General features: G+C 41.1%; 1 protein-coding gene across 1 annotated transcript in view; it reads right to left on the minus strand.

Annotated features, from left to right (window-relative positions):
- Positions 1–22,481, minus strand: part of CDH17 (cadherin 17) — a gene marked incomplete at its 5' end in the record, with an annotated part of 82,639 nt that overhangs the window by 11,976 nt on the left and 48,182 nt on the right. Inside the window, 2 exons of the mRNA XM_060128119.1 lie at positions 918–1,048; positions 4,320–4,564. Coding sequence (XP_059984102.1) covers positions 918–1,048; positions 4,320–4,564 — 376 coding nt within the window. The remainder of the gene's footprint in view (positions 1–917; positions 1,049–4,319; positions 4,565–22,481) is intronic.

Here is a 22,481-nt window from a genome sequence, read left to right on the forward strand (position 1 = left end):
TTCCTTCTTTGGTATAAAACTATATTTATTTAGTCATAATCTGTTCAACTCTAATTTTTTGGTAAGCCAGGCAGATATATTTATTGTCTAATTCAAGGCTCTGACCAGCATAAGATCAACAGAATCCCGACTCCAAGTTGGAAAATTCCATTTAAACGTAAAGAAACTCAGTGTTTTAATCACGAGCCTTATCACTGGTAAGCATAATATTCCTGTGAGTTTATTTTTATAGCTATATAAGATTCAAACATCCTTGGCTCATCTTTATAATAAATCTTTCCTTTCAAAAGTTCACCTGGTTTCATCAAAACAGATATCCAGGGCCACCCAAATCTACCAAATCAGAATCTGCAAGGTGAATTCCCATCTGTATGGAACAAGCTCCCGGGTGATTCTGGCATATATGAAGTTGAGAACATTGAACAAAACATTTTATGCTTCAAAAGGATGAGACCTCGGTCACTGCAATTTAAGCCTGAAGGAGCAAGTAATAGTCTAGGTAGGCAGGTCAGTGGTTTGACCCTGCTCCCTGGAGAAACCCACAGCCACTTTGGAGAAGGGAGGTAGCTCAGTGGGGACACAGGAACCTTCCTAGAAGCTGTGGTCCCTTCAGGATACCACAGAGTGAGCAGCAGCCCTGAAGCCTAGCCAGCCTCCGGGTGCATCCCTGCCTGAAAGAGCCCTGCTACCGGTCACGGGGGTTCTCATCTTGAACAAAGCCAAGAACAAGCCAAAAGTGGAGCACTTCTCTCCACTTTTGTACCCTTTTCATTTTTCCACTGTAAGATATTCTGACAATTTGACCCAGTTTCCCACCCACCTCACCCTCCTTCCCATTTCTACTGATGTAGCCCCTAATCATTTGTGTTACCTTTTATTTATTATTATTTTTAATTTATGTATCCATTTCGGCTCACCTACTTCTGTTGCCACCACTTGTACCCGATACAGACTTTCAGCTTCCCTGTCCAGCGGAGCCACACTAAAGATCTCGCCGGTGACGGGGTCAATTTTTAGCCAACCTCTCTTGTCACCTCTTAGTGAATAACTTTAGTAAGAGAAAAGAGCAAAGGAAGCCCACATTACTCTGCAGGAAAATGTAAAGATAGTTTATGCAACACTATGCTATTATATCAGCACTATCCCTTGCATATTACTGACAACATATTTAAAGAAACATGATCTAATATTATTACTGCTTTATTTGCAAACCATCTGCCCTCAAAGGGAGGATTTGTTCATCCTTACAAAGTGGTTTTTGTACTTGTTTTAAAACAAAAGGTATCGTCACAAACTCTAGCAGAAAAAAAGTTAAACTTTTCTGGCAATCAAAGAATTTCAATTAAAACAACCTGGAATTATCTTCTAAAATTGATTAGCAAACCGCCCCCTCTCAGAAAACTTGAACACTCATTGGTGGAAATATGTGAATGGGTGGATACTCAGAGGCTACTGGTGGGTGGCGCAGTGAATTCCTCATTCAGCAGACATCTATTGAGGGCTTAGCAAATATCATGCTGTGGACCAAGAGAGGAGATTACACAAAGGGGTTCTAGGCCAGTGGAGGAGACAGACACAGAGACAGATAATTCCAGTAAAATGTGGTGAATACAAAGAGGCCATGTGGAATCCCAAATAAATTAAAGGGAATCAGAGAAGTCTTTCTGAAAGAGTAGATGTTAACTAAAGCAAGACAAAGAAGGATGCTTTAAGCAGAAGGAATTGTATGAACTAAGGCTGAGAGGCCAAGGAGTAGCTTAGGGTGTGGAGGCATCAGACGTTCCAGCAGTGGTGGGATAACATATCAACAGGACGCGTTGGATGGCAAAAATGAAGCCAGAGGGATTGGAAAGAGCTGAAACATGAGAAGCAGTGGGCAGCCAGGGAATGGTGGTAAGCAGGATGGTGACCTAGTCATGTTTGTGTCTTCAATGGAACTCATTGGTAGGTGTATGAAACGTGAATTTGAGAGAGACAAGCCTAGAACCACGGGAAAACCAATTTCTATAGCCTTTTGGGAACAACACATCGGAGCCAATAAGGATGTCTATATCTTTAGGTCAAAGAATCCCACCTCTGGAAATGTTCTCCAAATAAAAAACAATTGAATAGAAGTTAAGAAAAAGAATTATATACATACATTCAAAACTTTTCTAGAATTAAAAAAAAAATACTGGAAGCAACCTACATGTCCAGTAGTAGGAGAATGATTAAGAAGTTATAATGTGTTAGTTCAAATTAATTTTTCCCCAGCGTTAGAATATTCTATATGCCAAGCACTGTGTTAGGTTATGTGTATGGTCGGTGAATTAAAAATTCCTATGTAGTCGGGATTTCTGAGTGAGACAGACACCCTTTGGAAGGTTTTCAGAGGAGTCACAGGATCTGATTTACTTTTTTAAAGACCCACACTCTGATTGCAGTGAATGGACTCAGGGAGGGGTGGAGGAGATGATTATGGTGACCTGGACCATTGCAGAAGTGGTGAGAAGCAGGTGGATTCTGGATATATTTCAATGAAAGAATCTCTAATATTTACTGATACATTGGATTAGGAGCCATTGGGTGCTAATGGATTCTAAGTTTGTGGACCTGAAAGAAAGAAAAGAATTAAATTGCTCAGGCTTTGGCAGCTTTTGAGTCATCCTTAATTCTTAACTGACTCATTACTAGCATTCGATCTATTGATTATTCCTCATTCATGAAGTACTTTTTTCATTTGTCTCTTACAGGACACTCCCTTTCTCAGTCTTCTTTCTCATCTTCCTGATTATAACTTAATAGTACATACGTTATATCTTTTCCTGGACCCATCTGAGGAATGATCTTAAATGCCTTTGTTTTCTCCACTCATAAACTCAAATTTTTACTCACTTGTCTCTGACTAATAACTTTCATAGCATTCTCATAAGGGAGATAGAAGCATTTGTTAAACAATACATGGTTGTTAAATTAGGAACGTTTTGTGCCCCATCATAATTAGTGACTGATGTACGGAGCAGTATCTACACTATCCATACAGTACAACCCAAGTCGTCTTTCCTTTCTCGTATTTGTCTTTTTTTTGTGTGTGTGTGGTATGCGGGCCTCTCACTATTATGGCCTCTCCCGCTGCGGGGCACAGGCTCTGGACACGCAGGCTCAGCGGCCATGGCTCACGGGCCCAGCCGCTCCGCGGCACACTCCCGGACCGGGGCACGAACCCGTGTGCCCTGCATCGGTAGGCGGACTCTCAACCACTGCGCCACCAGGGAAGCCCTCATATTTGTCTTTATGAAAGTTGACAAGTGCTTGCAGAGCAAAACAGTAGGTGGGATCTTTACTCTGACAGACAATAAGAAAAAGGTCTTGGAACTGATTCCAATTGCCTAAATGATCACTCAATGGGAAGCAAAACTCCCCTTAAATGTTTAGAGGCACTTAAGGAATTGTCATTCATAACCACATGCATGGGTTTTAAGTCATGCTAAAATATCTGTCATGCCATGGACAGTAGGACTGATGTTCTACAATAGAAGCAAAAGATCCGGGTTCAAGTCCTATCTGTGTGCTTATTAACTAGATGATCTTAAAAAGGTTATAGATATTGATACAGATATGGATACATACATCTGTTATCTTAGAAAAATTAATTATCATTGCACATATTTAAGGCAAATCTGTGTGGGTTCTATTGCACAGGAAAAAAAAAAAAAGATTGAGAATTGCTAAGGTAGAAAGAGTTACACATCTTGTTTAACCTTCTCAGCCCATGTACTCATCTCTCCAGGGCTGAGTTCTGGAATGAGTCTTGTTGCCCCAGACCTGCTCTCTGCAAAGCTGAGGCTCCTATACGACCCCCTTTGAGAAGATTCCCTTCACCTTGTCAGGTGGCTGAGTCTGCCGAGTCAGGTTTTTGCTTTATTCTTCTGTTTAGAACTCCAGTCCGCCTTAGGGGCTGGAACTCTTCCCCAGACCCTGGTCCCACGACTGGTCCAGACAGAGGGCCTAGCTTTAGACAGCCCAGTCTCTAGACCCCACCTCCTGAACTCACCAGCTCTCAGCTGGGACCTGCAGTAGGCAGGTTGGGGTGGAATCTGACCCGCTTCCCGCTTGCCCGAGCCTGGATTCTCCCTGATGCCCCCCAGGGTACTGGCACCTGCCAGAACCAAGGGCAGATTCACCAAGTGCACTGGGACATGGCCTCAGATTGCTGGCTGCTCCCTTAGGGGAGAGCCCTGGAGTCAGGCCAGCTTCTCTGCCCTTCCCAGCCCTTCCTCCTCCCCACCATCTGTGGTCACAGTGCACGGCTAGGTCTGCCCAGCACTGCTCTCCTTTACCTTATGTCCAGACCTTCCGGATCCTTGGCAGTCACGTTGCCCACTTTGGTGCCTTTAGCCACATCCTCTCTGACTTTTGCTTGGTATAGTTGTTGGGAAAATTGCGGTGCCTCATTCACATCTGTCACAGTAAGTCTGAATGTAGCAGAAGAACTGGCATTGTACTGTACACCAAACACCAGAGGCTCCGGGTTTTCTGCTTGGAACACAATATTGTAAACATCTGCTTCTTCAAAATCAAGAGGCTGTGTAGGGAAAAAAAGAAGGAAAATTAATTGGGGGATACTTAGCTCTCTTAAGATTCATTCCCTATGTTCCTTGAAAAAACGCTTACAGAGCAGCAGTTCTTAATCTAGTGTCAGCAAAAACTTACTTTTCAGGATAATAGAGCCATGGAAAAGTTTTTGCTGCAGGACTTCTCAGGACTTTTAATATGCTAATGTGTGTTCGGACTCTCCTAGAAGAGGAAATCAATGCAGCACTCCTCAAATTTATTAACCCTTGAGTAATTCATTCATTCAGCACAAACTTACTGATTCTCTCAAGATGGTTCTCAGAAGTCATTGGGAAGTGCTCATGCAGAGATTTTCACATTGGTGGAGGATGATTTCCCAGAAACCTCAGGACTTAAACCTCAAAATAAAAGACTTTAAACTCATGGAGGGTGGGAGAGTTTAGCAGACACAATCAAGAGATCGATGGTCTGCTCTGGTTCAAGCCATGTCGGACAGGACCAGGAATGAAAATCAAGAAACTAATTTTGGTTTAGTTTGAGGAAGAATTTAACGGTTAGGGCTACCCAAGACAGAAAGAGTTGCTTCAAAAAGCAAGTTCCTAACTCTGGAAGCTTTCAAGAATAGGCTTAAACAGGGCTTCCCTGGTGGCGCAGTGGTTGAGAGTCCGCCTGCCGATGCAGGGGACACGGGTTCATGCCCCGGTCCGCGAAGATCCCACATGCCGCGGAGCGGCTAGGCCCATGAGCCACGGCCGCTGAGCCTGCGCGTCCGGAGCCTGCGCGTCCGGAGCCTGCGCGTCCGGAGCCTGCGCGTCCGGAGCCTGTGCTCCGCGACGGGGGAGGCCACAGCAGTGAGAGAGGCCCGCGTACCGCAAAAAAAAAAAATAGGCTTAAACAATACATGTCAGGCTAGCATAAAAGGACTTAAGTATCATTTAAGCAATTGTTTTTTTTTTTAAATATCACCCAAACAATTGGTTTACATTCTTTTAAGGTTCCTCTTAAGGCAGAATCCATAATTCTATGGGGAAAAAGTCCTAATCCTAGAGACCTGCTGAGGAGTGAGACAGACCCTAAAGTAGGGCTTCTAAAGGGGAAAGAAAGGGTTTCCTGGGATCCATGAACTCCTAGAAACCAAAATCTAAATATTGCATTGTTAAAAAGAAACAGGAGGCCCAAAATGGGGTCACTTGTGCTAAACCCCATGTCAACAAACCCAATCTTAATACCTAACCTAATTACAGTCTCAACCCCTGCCCAGAAATGCAACCTTTAACCAATCAACCTGGAATTACCTCATCAGAACTAGTGAGGTAATCTGCCCAATAGGCCCTTTTTTTCCCTTTAGGAGGGCAACCTTGCCTGAAACAATGCATTCTTTGCTAATAATTTCCTTTTTCTGCCAATCCATTTAAAGTCAATTGGATCCTTAAATTTCCTCAGTTGAATTTTTGTTAACAAATTTGGTGGCAGTGGTGGGATTGAAGGAGACTTACAACAGCTTTGAGGACAACGAGAAACACAGGTGTGGTACCCCTCAAAAACTAAGTTCACTGTCCTTCTTGCCATTTCCAAGAGCTGGGGGTAAACCCCTCTGAGCTCCACTCTCTTTGTGTTTAGCTCCTGATCCACTTGGCTTTCCAGTCCAGGGCTCAGTGGGTCAACTTGAGCTGGCTGATGGTTCCATGCAGAATCTGAGTCCCTAGGCCTTGGTTCTGTCTGAAGTTCCCCTCGGTTGTATAGCATCCCTTTCCCTAGTTCCAGTCCACAGTCCCCATTTACTGGAATCTGTTGACTTAATCCATGCTGGGAATTGCTGATGGTGTACAACCTTCTCTTGGTTACCTCTGGTGTGTTAAGGTGTACATGTTTGTTTGTCTTATTTTGTGTAGATAAGGGCTATTGCTAGCAGAGATCTCAGAAGCCAAAAAAAAAAAAAAAAGCTGCAAAATTTGGTGGGTACAGATGGAGCATTTAAGGGCTGTTAGAATGCTCACCACCTAACTCAAAGACTCCTGTATTAGGATAAGTTGGTCATAGAACAGGCTAGACTGATACAGACCACCTGCCAACCTAAAGAAAATTTCTGTGCAACAAGGTACAATACATGGTAAAACAATGCACAATCCCCAAGTCAGTGGCACAGCCCTTTTAGGTATTAGTTCAGCATAGCTAATGGGATCCATAAACGCTGAAGAGTTAAGTGCACCACCTTCCAGCATACCTGCTTATTTTATGTCTAAAAGCTATGTCTCAGGAGCTATAAATACCTACCAAAAAATGGCCAAAATTTTACTAAAGACAACCTAGAATTTTGTGCATAAGAACTTGGCTTGGTAACCATCAGACTGAGGTCCCAAATATGGCTGAACGGAAAGTAATGGAAGTTGAACTCCATTTGCTGCTAAGCGTCCTAGCAAACGTTCCAATTAGATAAAAGCATTTAAGAATTGCACTTAGGGCTTCCCTGGTGGCGCAGTGGTTGAGAGTCCGCCTGCCGATGCAGGGGACACGGGTTCATGCCCTAGTCCGGGAAGATCCCACGTGCTGCGGAGCGGCTGGGCCCGTAAGCCATGGGCGCTGAGCCTGCATGTCCGGAGCCTGTGCTCCACAGCGGGAGAGACCACAACAGTGAGAGGCCCGCGTACCGAAAAAAAAAAAAAAATTGCACTTAAAATCAAGGAATACCTATTTTAATGGGCATGCAGAAGCCTCCAAAAGACTTAAAATTTCCAAAATAGTGTCATTGAAAATATCGTTGCAAAAGGCTAATAAAAAAGTAGAGATATAAAACGTGCCCAAAAAAGACTGTAGGACTGACATAATTCCTACTGCTCCCCTCCATCCTCCTTTATTTGAATATTCATTCTGGTAATCTTCTGTCTGAATTGCCTCTCCACTCTGAAGAAACTATTAATTAGTTACCTTTTATTAATAAAATAAGAGCTTAGCTTGGCTTTCTGCCTACCTAGGGCAAGCAGGCTGTCAGTTTTTTCCTTTCACTATCTTTGGGAGTAACTCTGGATCCTAGAAAGGTAGTAACCTTTGCACCCTCTTTGAGGATACCTCTTGGGTCCATGGAGTTCTTTAATACTACCAGAAACATTTACCATTTAAACAGGCTGAAAACTGACAGCTATTGATGATGTCATTTAGGTTTCAAACCAATTCCTTGAGGAATCAAGAGCAATTCTTTTCATCTTACAAATCTTTGCAAAACTAGATATGCAGCTCTAGAGGCGATTCAAAGTTCACCTATTCCTTTTACCAATCTCCAAACCGCCCCTATTTTATCTTAAAAGGCTTATAACTTGCATTCTTTCCCTGTGCCTCTGAGATGTAAATGTTAAAGTACAAACTTCAGGGAGGTAAGTTTTATCAGAAGAAAAACAAAAAGGGGAAAGGTCATTTGAAATTTAGGACCAAAAAAAGCAACTTAAATTCAACTCTTTTAATAACTAGTAAAACAGATGTGATAAGGTCTCTGCATCCGTCTGTATGTTCATGTGTGTCTACATATACGTGTGTTGCAGATGTATGGTATTGCTAAAACTCATTTACAAAAGAGTTCTATTTAGCTGGCTTAAACAAACAAGCATTTATATAAATTTAGTCTTCATAGAAAGTCTCAAAAATATAATAGAGGCTAATCCAAATGTTTTTCAGTTTTATATATTCTGGGAAAATATTTTATATCAAAGTTAATTTAAAGTTGCTGGTTTGATTAAAATAGAATGTGTCTAGAATGACACTGAATATAATACAGGCACACAAATTTTATTCTACATGGGTTTATTAGTCAAATAAGTCCATGTTATCTCTGTTACAAAGTTTGTCAGCAAAAAATTAAAAAAAAAAAAGCTTGTGGTGATGGCTGACTTTGTCTAATGTCTCATGAAGTTTTCATGGGTAATCTAAACATAATAGTTGGGAGCAAGTGATTTAGATAGATGTAAGTGGGATAAGAGTTTTTAGGTAAACTTTTTTCTGCAATAATTATATTTTATGGTATGTGTACTTAGTCTCTCTTTAATAACTTACACCCTTAGCATTTTGCTAAATTAAATGATAGAAGTTCATTGAATATCTAGATCACTTCTAAATAATATAAAATACTAAAACATTAATTACTGAATGTAGATTTTTACCTACTTTTGGTTTCCTTTTGCAGAGGAACTAAAGACATTTGGCTCTATTAGTATATATGGTTTTTGCCACATTAAAAATTTTACTATGAAGAAGCATGTATTTCTAAAAATTATGAAATGTATTCACAAATTTGCTAATCTAAAGAATGCTAGTGGAATAGTTCACAACTGCTAAGTTTTCACTATAAATTAAGGTTTCTAAGGGTTAAGAATTCTAATATATGCAATATATAATATATATTATATATATAATATAATATGCAATATGTAAAAATAATAAGAAACAACTCTGTATGCAAGGAAAATTGGATGTGTTTTTTGTTTTGGAGTTTTGTTTTTTTTTTTGGTTAAAAGGGTATGAAGTATGGAGATACATTTTGTTGAGGGAAATAAAAGTGATTTTGCTCTAAAGTAAAACTAGTTATTTCAAAATGGGAAGAAAAAAAAGGACAAACTATGGATATAGGAAGTTAAGAAGAATGAAAGAGAGAAACAGAAAAAGAGAGGGAAAATGAGGAAATCTTGTGTGGTCAAGTTGGCTAAAAATTAAATTGTTATTATAAGGGTTTTAAAATAAGCTTTAACACCAGTAGTATACTTATGTAAAACTAAAACTTAATTTTCTTTCCTCTGTTAAAAGGACAAAGTTTTATTAGATTTACTAATAAATGAGATCTACTCTTAATAAGAAATTTAAACAAAGTTTTTTCTTTATCTTTAAAATAACCTGCCTGGAAAGCAAAGATTTTGTGTTTTATCAAAATAATTTTTTGTGTTTTATATCTTTATTATCAGGTCTTTGATTACTTAAGTAAACTGAGTCTTCTCAATATTAAAAGAGCAAAGTTTGGCTCAGAAATATGTAACTTATTGCATTTGCTCTTGAAATCTTTTATTGTCACTTTGGATAATTAAGTGGATAATTAAGTATTGTTTCATAATGATCTGTGATCCTTTTTAGCCAAGTGTCCAAAACCTTTTGAATTTTTTGGCAAACTTCCCCAAATCAAATTCTAAGTGAAGTCTTTTTGACCTGGAAATAACTTTGGGATTTTCCATAGGGCCTTTGGAAAAATCAGAAAAGATTTCTTCTTTCTCCTTATGAAAAGAGAGATGTGACACTAATTAGGCTTATTTGATATGTTAAATTACATGGGAAAAATCGTCAAACAAGTAATACTGAGCCTTCTTTATGTTATATTTGTATAGATACATGTTATAAGTGTTACAGAAATGGGATAAAATTCCTGGAAATCTATTATTTCCTGGTATGATGTTATCAGTCATAATTGTAATTATTATCTTAAACATTACATATTACAAAAATAACCAAATTTCCTTGTCAATTCCATTATAATGAATTCTCATCAGATCTTTAATAATGGGCATTTTAAGGATTTTGTCATTTACAGATAGTTAAATTTTTATTCTAATGCTTTTGCAAAAACGTTCCTACAAAATTGCTTCATCTTCAGAGAAATCCATAAAAAGGACTCTGACAGGTATTCTAGAATACAGGTTTCTGATCATTTTGTTGTTTTTTTTTTGCGGTACGCGGGCCTTTCACTGTTGTGGCCTCTTCCGTTGCGGAGCACAGGCTCCAGACGTGCAGGCTCAGCGGCCATGGCTCACGGGCCCAGCCACTCCGTGACATGTGGGATCTTCCCAGACCGGGGCACGAACCCGCGTCCCCTGCATCGGCAGGCGGACTCCCAACCACTGCGCCACCAGGGAAGCCCTCTGATCATTTTAAGATCATAAAACTAAACTGAGTAAGAATTTCCAGAACTAGTGGAAAAACTCGATTCAAACAGAGCAAGTATTAATTACATTGGATTAAATAAAATGAGGAGGATGATTGATTATAATTTGTATGACTTTTAAAACACTGCTGGTTCCTTAATGCTTTGGTTTTCCAGATTTAAAGAAATCTTTTCACTTAAGCAATCTATGACTTACAGCAATTGATACACTATACCTTTGTAAACAAAAATGACATTTTTTTTCTACATGATCTCTCCAGAATTTAGGAACTCTTAATGTATTCTTTTCATGGCAATATAGGTAGTCATTCACATAAGTTCAATAAGAATCTGTTCTCCTGTAATGGAACACAACTGGAAACATTGACCATATTACCAAGGCTTGGACTGAATTGTCACATTTGAGAGAGATGTACATAGACTCAGAGAGTACCTTGCTTCCAAGTTTCCAGCAAAGCAATCTTAAAAAGAGCTTATATAGTCAATCACTATTCTTGTTGCACTTATGTAAATAATCAAGGCAAATTTAATGCAAACAAATTAAGTTTTAGTAGGATTACCCTAAAAAAGAATTTTTTTAAAATGCAGGAATAACTTCTTAAATTTATTAACTGCTTAATAAATTATGTTTGCACCTTTATCTATATTAGATTCTAATCCTGCTAATTATCTTTAAGGATTTGTTATATACATGAAAACTGGATTGGATCCTGAATTTTTCTACTTTCCTCAAATATCTGGCTACAACTTTCCAAACTAATGTTTCCAGTTTTCTCCCACCCTTCTGAATTGGAATCACTAAGAACAAAGACTGCCCTTGAATCTCCTTGGAAGGGACTATACCAGGTCTTCCTCACTACCCTGATGGCAGCCAAACTTCAGGGTCTTAAACCTTGGATACACATCTCACAGCTGAAGAGGACTCCACCTGACATCTGGTCTTATACAAATGCTGGAAATCTCCAAATCAAATTGACTGGGAAGAGAAGTAGCTGACCCTGAGGTAGATGCTTCCTTCCAAGACACCACATCAAGACTTCACACTTCAACTGAAAAAGAGACTTTTTTTTCTTTCCCTTTCTTTTACTCTGGCATTGGCCTGGAAAGGTAACACCATCATCTGTATCTTCCAGGCCATTGCTAAGGGAGGTAACCTCTGAAGTTTAAAACAACTACTATTTCAGGCTAGGAGAAAACCTAACTGACATCTAGCTTGAACAGGCAAATGCAACTATCCCTGCAAGTGAATCTATTAACAGTGCCACCTTGGTGGAAGTGATTTGTGTCCCGACAGGATTTATCTTTGTCTGTGGTGGTTGTCATTCTTCTTATGTACCTAGACGGCTGGTACATATCAGGCAATGTCTCTTAGGTTATCTAACTGCTCCCCTAAATGTTCACAAACTGAGACACCTCATTGGTTGACTCCCCTGGATTTACATCATTGAGTTAGAAAGGGATTATCAAGAGGTATTCATGACTCAGGATTCACTTCCTTTAGCAGGGCCATACTTCCCCAGTTAAGAGTATATGTAAATGAGAGAAAAAAAAAGAGTATATGTAAATGAGACTAGATCAGGAACCTTTCCTTAACTCTTGAAAATATTGAAACATATTGAAAAATCCTCTGTTAGAGCAATAGCTGTCCAACAAAAAAATCTTTAGACTTTCTGGCCCAAGTTGTTCTTGATAATAATAGAGCCCTTGATTCTCTTTTAGCTGAGCAAGGAGCTGTCTGCACTGTGGCCAACACCACCTGCTGCACCTGGAGTAACACTTCTGGGGAAGCTGAAATTCAGTTCCATAAGATCACTGAGCAAGCCACTTCTCTTGGCTTAAAAGGGTTACTTCTGCCATGGAGTCTTTCTTTGACTTATTTGATTTGATTGGTTTGGATCTTGGGGACCATGGCTCCAAAGTGCTCTCCAAACATTGGGAACTATCCTGCTTGTTAGAATCAGAGTACTCGCCCTCATGTGCTGTATTCTCTCAAAAGCATTAAATGCAGGGCTTCCCTGGTGGCGCAGTGGTTGAGAGTTCGCCTGCCGGTGCAGGAGACACGGGTTCGTGCCCCCGGTCCGGGAAGATTCCACATGCCGCATAGCGGCTGGACCCGTGAGCCATGGCTGCTGATCCTGCGCGTCCGGAGCCTGTGCTCTACAACGGGAGAGGCCATAACAGTGAGAGACCCACGTACCGCAAAAAAAAGCATTAAATGCATGCTCACGACTGCTAACTACCAAGTCTCCCTAAGACTAGAGCATCAGAAAAGAGACAAAGAGAATGACCAACTTAAAAATTGTGAACCTGAAGCTGATGCCCGTGACTATCACAGAGATTAAGCGAAAAAACATTATGACTTGTGAGTACCACACAGAGGATCAACAGAAGCTGAGAGAACTACAGAGAGGTATGTGATAGTGGCATTTAATGCCTTACATTTTGATCACATCTCTCAGATAAGCTGAGAGTCTGATCAAAAGGGGAAAATTGTTAAAAAGAAACAGCAGGCCCAAAATGGAGTCACTTGTGCTAAACCCCACGTAAGCAAATCAAAACTTAATAACTAACCTATTGCAGTTTCAATCCCTGCACCAGGAATGCAACCTTTAACCAGTCAGTCTTGAATTATCTGGTCAGCACTAGTGAGGTAATCCACCCCATAGGCCCTTTTTTTCCCCTTAGGGGGGCAGCCTTGTCTGAAGCAATGCATTCTTCGCTAATAATTTCCTTTGTCCGCCCCCTTTCTACCTTTAAAAAATCTTTTCTTTTCTACAGCTTGGTGGAGCTTCTTTCTAATTGCTAAATGGGATGACACTTGATTTATGAAGTATTTAATAAAGCCAATTTGATCCTTAAGTTTACTCAATTGAATTTTTGTTGTTTAACAATACATATGTTCATATGTGAATCTTTTGGTAGGGGGAGGATATGTAGCTTTTGTCAGAGTCTCAAAGGTACCCATGACCTCAAAAAGATGAAGGAACCAAAGTAAAGCCCAAAAGGCACATTATAGATTATGGGAACTGCACTGTTTTATTCACTCTTCCAGGCCTGGAGGACCCAGGATCTCCTGGTGAGCTGTCAGCTCTTTAACTTGAGTTTATATCAGTTTCTCATCAGTTAAACAAAAATGGTAGTATCCTTTCATGAAGAGAAAAATTGACACATGATTGCATTAGCTTGGCCTGCCCTTCCCCAACATCGGAAAAAATTCTCCCACTCAGTCAAAAATTGGCTCAATGCTGTCCTCTCCATATTGGCTTCCCTGGACCTTCCTCTCTATCCCCAAATGGGTGAGCTCCATGTCGTCTGTAATCTCATCATACTTAACTCAGGATTCTACTTGTTTGGTTATATATTCTAGATCCTTATTGACCATGAGTTCTCTGAGGAGAGGAATTGTGTTATATTCTTCTTCGCTTCTCATCACTTCCCTGACATGCAGTGCCCATAGTATATCCATTAAGATAGATAAAAATGAGAAGGCCTTGGTCCTTCTCAAGCCCTCGCAGACTCCAGTGGGAAAGAGATTCTGGAGAAAATCCCCACTCTCTAGAAACCCTCTCCTCCACGTACACACAAACACACACAACATCACAACCCAATTTCTAGTTCAAAAGAAAGTATAATAGAAAGTTTGCCCATATGGAAGAGAAAGAATTAAGTATGAAGACTCAAGGTCATTTGAGATAGAAAATAAGAATCAATTGACTTTTGTTAAAATACAGGATATAAAATTTTGTAAGCTAGCTACGATGTAAAAATGAGGTTTTTCATAGACATAAGCACCCACTGCCCGCAGGGCACAACCCCATGATGACCTCTTGATCACTACCACATGGTCTGAAAGGGCCGCTCACCTGGGGGTTTGTGAGGAGGTGTGTGCAAGCTGGAGCATCTGACTCCCAGGGACCCATTCATCATCTCAGGGGATAAGGGCAGGGGTGTCAAACTGAGAAGGTCTGGTTGATGGAGCAGGAAGGCAGCGGCCCCCAGAGCAAGCCTGCCGTGTGGATAAAGGACACAGCACTCTGTTCCTTGTGGGTCCAGCCACACCCAAGCTCAGACAGGCAGCACAGCATTCTATGTGCTCAGGCAGAGGATGCACACCCCCCATTCTTACCATCAGGTCCTAAGTCCCCTCCCTGGCTTTTCCATCCCTTCATGTGGTCACCAGAGATGAGGGGTAAAGAAATGAGATGGTATATCTGCAGAGGTGGAGCAGCCTGTGTTACCAGAACAGAACATGTGAAGCTGAGAGAAGAGAGAGATGACAGAGAAGATACACATCAAGCTAAGAAGTTGGGACTTTATCCTTGATGAGCAGAGAGAGGTGGTGAGCACAAGACTGACAAGGGGCGGGGATTTGTGTTGTAGAAAGTTAACTCTGGGAGCAGCCATGGGAGGGGTGGATTTGAATTCATCTGACCTGGGCAGGGAGACCAGTGTCAATCTCTTGGGAGTCACCCTCCTAGGAGAGGGTGTCAGTGCTCCTGAAACACTTACTGAATGGAAGAATCAGCCTGCCATCAATCAGTCTGCTTAACTTTCACACCAGGAAAAACACTGAACCAAGTTTTCCAGGGATAAAATTAGAAATGGAAGATGCTAAATTTGCAAATGATAATCAGCAGAGTGGAATCAAGGACGAGCCTTGTCAAACCACGTATACTGTCTTTCATGACATGGCAGGTCTGCAAAGCCAGGTCAAGAGACCCTCACGGCCTCTTGGGATTACCTCGGGCCCATCTGGGCAACTTACTCCTCAGGTAAGCTGAAAACACATGCTCATGCCACAATCGCTCTTCTGCATACAACTGCTCAAAGGTCAAACCCCATGATTTAGATTCAACCTGAAAGCAGAGATAAAGTGCCGAAGGAAAGGAATTGAGACTGGGGATATTTAACATTTACACCAATCATCGGTGATGAGGAAAAAGTGCACATTAGTTTTCCAGATGATACCCTTGCTAGTCAAAAATAAGTCACGTACTAAGAATGAAAAAGAATCAGCCATAATGAAGAAGTGACAACATTTGTATAAAAAAAAAAATTAAAGCCAAAACAAATCCCTGAATTTCAAGAAACGGGGTGCCAGGAGAGTTATTGATGAGCCAGGCAGGGCTCAAAGAAATAGGCTTCCTGGCTCCTGGCACCTGCTTGGTCCCAAGGGTATGATGATCTACCACACAACAGGCGAGAGCTTGGGGCAGCAGTAAACAGAGAGAGGACAGCGCTTCTAAAACTTGCTTAATCCTAAGCATCACTTGGGGCAAGTGAAACAATAAAAAATGTATATATTGGTCTCTGCCCCTGGCTCCTGACACTGAGCTCCTAAATCCCTTGGAATTTCCCAGATGATAGGAGTGCCTTTTATTCTAATGAGGTGACTCTTGGTGGCTCCTTGGATGGTTTCAGGATGGGGGCTGGTTACCAGAAAGACCAAGCCATGATTAGAAGCTTGGAACTTTCAGCCCCCCCGCCACACACACACACCCGCCCCTGGAAGGGGAGAGGGGCTGGAGATTGAGTTAATGATCAATCATGTCTACATGATGAAGCCTCAGTAAAAATCCCCAAAGTAAGGCCTTCAGAGAGCTTGTGGGTTAGTGAACACATCCATGTGCTGGGAAAGTGGATACACACCCTAACTCCATGGGACAGAAGCTCCTACTCTTGGGGCCCTCCCAGACCTTGCCCTATTTATCTCCTCATCTGGCTGCTCATCTATATCCCTTATCATATCTTTTATCAAATAAAAATTGGTAAATATGTTTCCCTGAGCTCTGTGAGCTGTTCTAGCAAATGATCCAACCCAAGGAGAGAGTCATGGGAACCTCTGATTTATAGCCAGTCAGTCAGAAGTACGGGTGAAAACCTAGGACTTGCAATTGACTTTTGAAGTGGGGTGCGGGGGAGTCTTGTGGGACTGAGCCCTTAACCTGTGCGGTCTGATGCTATCTCCAGGTAGACAGTGTCAGAACTGAGTTAAATTGTAGGACATCAGCCTGGTGTTGGATAATGGCTTGATGCGTGGAAAACCCACAAACCTGGTGTCAAAAGTGAAGTGTGGTAGTAATGCAAGAGTAAAGGAGAAACACTTTGCAGGCACTAAAATTACTGATTTCCAGGTCCTCCCATAGAGAGGCTGAGTCAGCAGTCCCCAGTGGGCACCATTTGACTCTTGGATTAGACAAGTTTGGTCCCCTTGGCAAGAAGCGAAAACACATCTATCCACAGGCAGAATCCTGGCTTCTGCCCTCACTCTAATTAATTAGAATTAAGATAATGCTGGACATTCATTAAATTGACTGCTACCTGCTGGGGGCTGTGTTAAGAGCTATATATGTATTTTCACACTGAATCCTCCAATGTCCTTATCAAGAAGGTGCTGCCATTTCACCAATGTTTCAGATCAGAAAACTGAGGTCTGAGGTTACAACATTCGGTCAAGGTCGCAGAGCTAGTAAATGGCAATGCCAGGCCCCAACAGAAATCATTTCCTGAAGGGAGTCAGAAGCCTGGGGTCAAGTTCCCAACTCTGCCATCCCTGGGGGACTGACTGTATCTTGCTGTGGGCCTGAACCTCATTTGTACAGCAGGGCTATTTCCGCCTCCCTCAGAGTCAGTGTGAGAAGAAAAGGAGCCTGTGCAGAAGTGCTTCATGAAGCACAAGGGGCTTCAGTTGTGGAGTGTGTGCTCCTCGGTGAATTTTACCTGCGTTAGCACATTTGTAATTCGTATGAACAGGTGCTGATAGAATTGTCGTTAAGAAAATATCAGGGAGAGGAGCTTCAAGATGGCAGAGGAGTAAGACGTGGAGATCACCTTCCTCTCCACAGATACATCAGAAATACATCTACACGTGGAACAACTCCTACAGAACACCTACTGAACACTGGCAGAAGACCCCAGACTTCCCAAAAGGCAAGAAACTCCCCACGTACCTGGGTAGGGCAAAAAAAAAAAAAAAAAAGAAAAAACAAAGGCAAAAGAATAGGGACGGGACCCGCACCTCTGGGAGGGAGCTGTGAAAGGGGAAAAGTTTCCACACACTAGGAAGCCACTTCGCAGGCGGAGACTGCGGTTGGCGGAGCGGGGAAGCTTCAGAGCCACGGAGGAGAGCACAGCAACGGGGGTGCAGAGGGCAAAGTGGAGACATTCCTGCACAGAGGATCCATGCCTACCAGCACTCACCAGCCCGAGAGGTTTGTCTGCTCACCCGCCCAGGGCGGGCGGGGCTTGGAGCTGAGGCTCGGGCTTTGGAGGTCGGATCCCAGGGAGAGGTCTGGGGTTGGTGACGTGAACACAACCTGAAGGGGTTAGTGCGCCATGCCTAGCCGGGAGGGAGTTCAGGAAAAAATCTGGGCCTGCCTAAGAGGCAAGAGACCATTGTTTCGGGGTGCACGAGGAGAGGGGATTCACAGCACCGTCTAAACAAGCTTCAGAGAAGGGTGCGAGCCGCGGCTATCAGTGCGGACCCCAGAGACGGGCATGAGATGGTAAGGCTGCTGCTGCCGCCACCAAGAAGCCTGTGTGCGAGCACAGGTCCCTATCCACACCTCCCCTACCAGGACCCTATGCAGCCCGCCACTGCCAGGGTCCTGTGATCCAGGGACAACTTCCCCGGTAGAACACACGGCGTGCCTTGGGCTGTTGCTACGTCACACTGGCCTCTGCCGCCATAGGCTCTCCCTGCATTTCATACCTCTCCCTCCCCCCGGCCTGAGTGAGCCACAGCCCCCTATTCAGCAGCTCCTTTAACCCCCTCCTGTCTGGGCAAAGAACAGACACCAGAGGATGACCTACATGCAGAGGCGGGTCCAAATCCAAAGCTGAACCCCAAGAGCTGTGCAAACAAAGAAGAGAAAGGGAAATTTCTCTGTGCAGCCTCAGGAGCAGCAGATTAAATCTCCACAATCAATTTGATGTACGCTGCATCTGTGGAATACCTGAATAGACAATGAATCATCCCAAAATTGAGATGGTGGCCTTTGGGAGCAACTGTAGACTTTGGGTTTGTTGTATGCGACTGACTAGTTTCTGATTTATATGGTTATCTTAGTTCAGTTTTTAGCACTTGTTATCATGGGTGGATTTGTTTATTGGTTTGGCTGCTCTCTTCTTTTTAAAATTTTTTTATTTTAATAATTAAAAATTTTTTTAGTTTATTAATTTTATTTATTTTTCTTTCTTTCTATTTTTTCTTACTTTTCTTCTGAGCTGTGTGGCTAACAGGGTCGTGGTGCTCTAGCCAGGTGTCAGGCCTGTGCCTCTGAGGTGGGAGAGCTGAGTTCAGGACATTGGGCCACCAGAGACCTCCTGGCCCCACATAATATCAATCAGCAAGAGCTCTCCCAGAAATCTCCATCTCAACTCTAAGACCCAGCTCCACTCAATGACCAGCAAGCCCCAGTGCTGGATACCTCCTGCAGAACAACTAGCAAGACAGGAACAAAACTACACCCATTACCAGAGAGTTTGCCTAAAATCATAATAAGTCCACAGGCACCCCAAAATACACCACTGGATGTGGTCCTGCCCAACAGAAAGACAAGATCCAGCCTCATCCACCAGAACACAGGCACCAGTCCCCTCCACCAGGAAGCTTACACAGCCCACTGAACTAATCTTACCCACTGGGGGCAGACACCAAAAACAACAGGAACTACAAACCTGTGGGCTATGAAAAGGAGACCCCAAACACAGTAAGTTAAGCAAAATGAGAAGACAGAGATATATGCAGCAAATGAAGGAGCAAGGTAAAAACCCACCAGACCAAACAAATGAATAGGAAATAGGCAGTCTACCTGAAAAAGAATTCAGAGTAATGATAGCAAAGATGATCCAAAACCATGGAAACAGAATGGAGAAAATAAAGAAGCATTTAACAAGGACCTAGAAGAACTAAAGAGCAAACAATGATAAACACCACAATAAATGAAGTTAAAAATTCTCTAGAAGGAAACAATAGCAGAATAACTGAGGCAGAAGAATGGATAAGTGACCTGGAAGGTAAAATAGTGGAAATAACTACTGCAGAGCAGAATAAAGATAAAAGAATGAAAAGAGTGGAGGACAATCGCAGAGACCACTGGGACAACATTAAATGCACCAACATTCGAATTATAGGGGACCCAAAAGAAGAAGAGAAAAAGAAAGGGAGTGAGAAAATATTTAAAGAGATTATAGTTGAAAAGTTCCCTAATATGGGAAAGGAAATAGTTAATCAAGTCCAGGAAGCACAAAGAGTCCCATACAGGATAAATCCAAGGAGAAACATGCCAAGAGACATATTAATCAAACTATCAACAATTAAATACAAAGAAAAAATATTAAAAGCAGCAAGGGTAAAGCAACAAATAACATACAAGGGAATCCCCATAAGGTTAATAGCTGATCTTTCAGCAGAAGCTCTCTAGCCAGAAGGGAGTGACAGGACATATTTAAAGTGATGAGAGGGAAAAACCTACAACTAAGATTACTCTACCCAGCAAGAATCTCATTCAGATTCACTGAGAAATTAAACATTTACAGACAAGCAAAAGCTAAGAGAATTCAGCACCACAAAGCCAGCCTTACAACAAATGCTAAAGAAACTTCTCTAGGCAGGAAACACAAGAGAAGGAAAAGACCTACAATAACAAACACAAAACAATTAAGAAAATGGTAATAGGAACATACATTTCAATAATTACCTTAAACGTATATGGATTAAAAGCTCCAATCAAAAGACATAGACTGGCTGAGTGGATATGAAAACAATACCCATATATGTCTACAAGAGACTCACTTCAGACCTAGAGACACATACAGAGTGAAAGTGAGGGGATGGAAAAAGATATTCCATGCAAATGGAAATCAAAAGAAAGCTGGAGTAGCAATTCTCATATCAGACAAAACAGACTTTAAAATAAAGACTATTATAAGAGACAAAGAAGAACACTACATAATGATCAAGGGATCAATCCAAGAAGAAGATATAACAATTGTAAATATTTATGCACCCAACATAGGAGCACCTCAATACATAAGGCAAATGCTAACAGCCATAAAAGGGGAAAGTGACAGTAACACAATAATAGTAGGAGAATTTAACACCACACTTTCACCAATGGACAGATCATCCAAAATGAAAATAAATAAGGAAACACAAGCTTTAAATGATACATTAAACAAGATGGACTTAATTGATATTTATAGGATATTCCATCCAAAAACAACAGAATACACTTTCTTCTCAAGTGCTCATGGAACATTCTCCAGGATAGATCACACCTTGGGTCACAAATCAAGCCTTGGTAAATTTAAGAAAATTGAAATCATATCAACTATCTTTTCTGACCACAATGCTATGAGACTAGATATCAATTACAGGAAAAAAAAACTGTAAAAAATACAAACACAAGGAAGCTCAACAACACGCTACTAAATAACCAAGAGATAACTCAAGAAATCAAAGAGGAAATTTAAAAATACCTACAAACAAATGACAATGAATACTTGATGGCCCAAAACCTGTGGGATATAGCAAAAGCATTTCTAAGAGGGAAGTTTATAGCACTACAATTCTACCTCAAGAAACAAGAAAAATCTCAACAAACAATGTAACCTTACATCTATAGCAATTAGAGAAAGAATAACAAAAAAACCCTAAGTTAGCAGAAGGAAATAAATCATAAAGATGAGATCAAAAATACATGAAAAAGAAATGAAGGAAATGATAGTAAAGCTCAATAAAACTAAAAGCTGGTTCTTTGAGAAGATAAATAAAATTGATAAACCATTAGCCAGACTCATCAAGAAGAAATGGGAGAAGACTCAAATCAACAGATTTAGAAATGAAAAAGGAGAAGTAATAACTGATACTGCAGAAATACAAAGGATCATGAGAGATTACTACAAGCAACTATATGCCAATAAAATGGACAAATTCTTAGAAAAGTACAACCTTCCAAGACTGAGACTGGAAGAAATTAAAAATATGAACAGACACATCACAAGCACTGAAATTGAAACTGTGATTAAAAATCTTCATCAAACAAAATCCCGGGACCCGATTGATTCACAGGCGAAACATTTAGAACATTCACAAACATTTAGAACAGAGCTAACACCTATCCTTCTCAAACTCTTCCAAAATATAGCAAAGGGAGGAATACTCCCAAACTCATTCTACGAGGCCACCATCATCATGATACCGAAACAAGACAAAGATGTTACAAAAAAAAGAAAACTACAGGTCAATATCACTGATGAACATAGATGCAAATATCCTCAACAAAATACTAGCAAACAGAATCCAACAGCACATTAAAAGGATCATACACCATGATCAAGAGAGGTTTATCCCAGGAATTCAAGGATTCTTCAATATATGCAAATCAATCAATATGATACACCATAGTAACAAATTGAAGGATGAAAAACATATGATCATCTCAATACATACAGAAAAAGCTTTTGACAAAATTCAACACCCATTTATGATAAAAACCCTCCAGAAAGTAGGCATAGAGGGAACTTTCCTCCAAATAATAAAGGCCATATATGACAAACCCACAGCCAACATCATTCTCAATGGTGAAAAACTGAAACCATTTCCACTAAGATCAGGAAGAAGACAAGGTTGCCCACTCTCACCATTATTATTCAACATAGTTTTGGAAGTTTTAGCCATAGCAATCAGAGAAGAAAAAGAAATAAAAGGAATCCAAACTGGAAAAGAAGGAATAAGACTGTCACTGTTTGCAGATGACATGATACTATACATAGAGAATCCGAAAGATGCTACCAGAAAACTACTAGAGCTAATCAATGAATTTGGTAAAGTAGCAGGATACAAAATTAATACACAGAAATCTCTGGCATTCTTATACACTAATGATGAAAAATCTGAAAGAGAAATTAAGGAAACACTCCCATTTACCATTTCAGCAAAAAGAATAAAATACTTAGGAATAAACCTACCTAAGGAGTCAAAAGACCTGTATGTAGAAAGCTATAAGACACT

Source organism: Lagenorhynchus albirostris, chromosome 17 (assembly GCF_949774975.1).
Source record: "Lagenorhynchus albirostris chromosome 17, mLagAlb1.1, whole genome shotgun sequence".
Classification (NCBI taxonomy): domain Eukaryota; kingdom Metazoa; phylum Chordata; class Mammalia; order Artiodactyla; family Delphinidae; genus Lagenorhynchus; species Lagenorhynchus albirostris.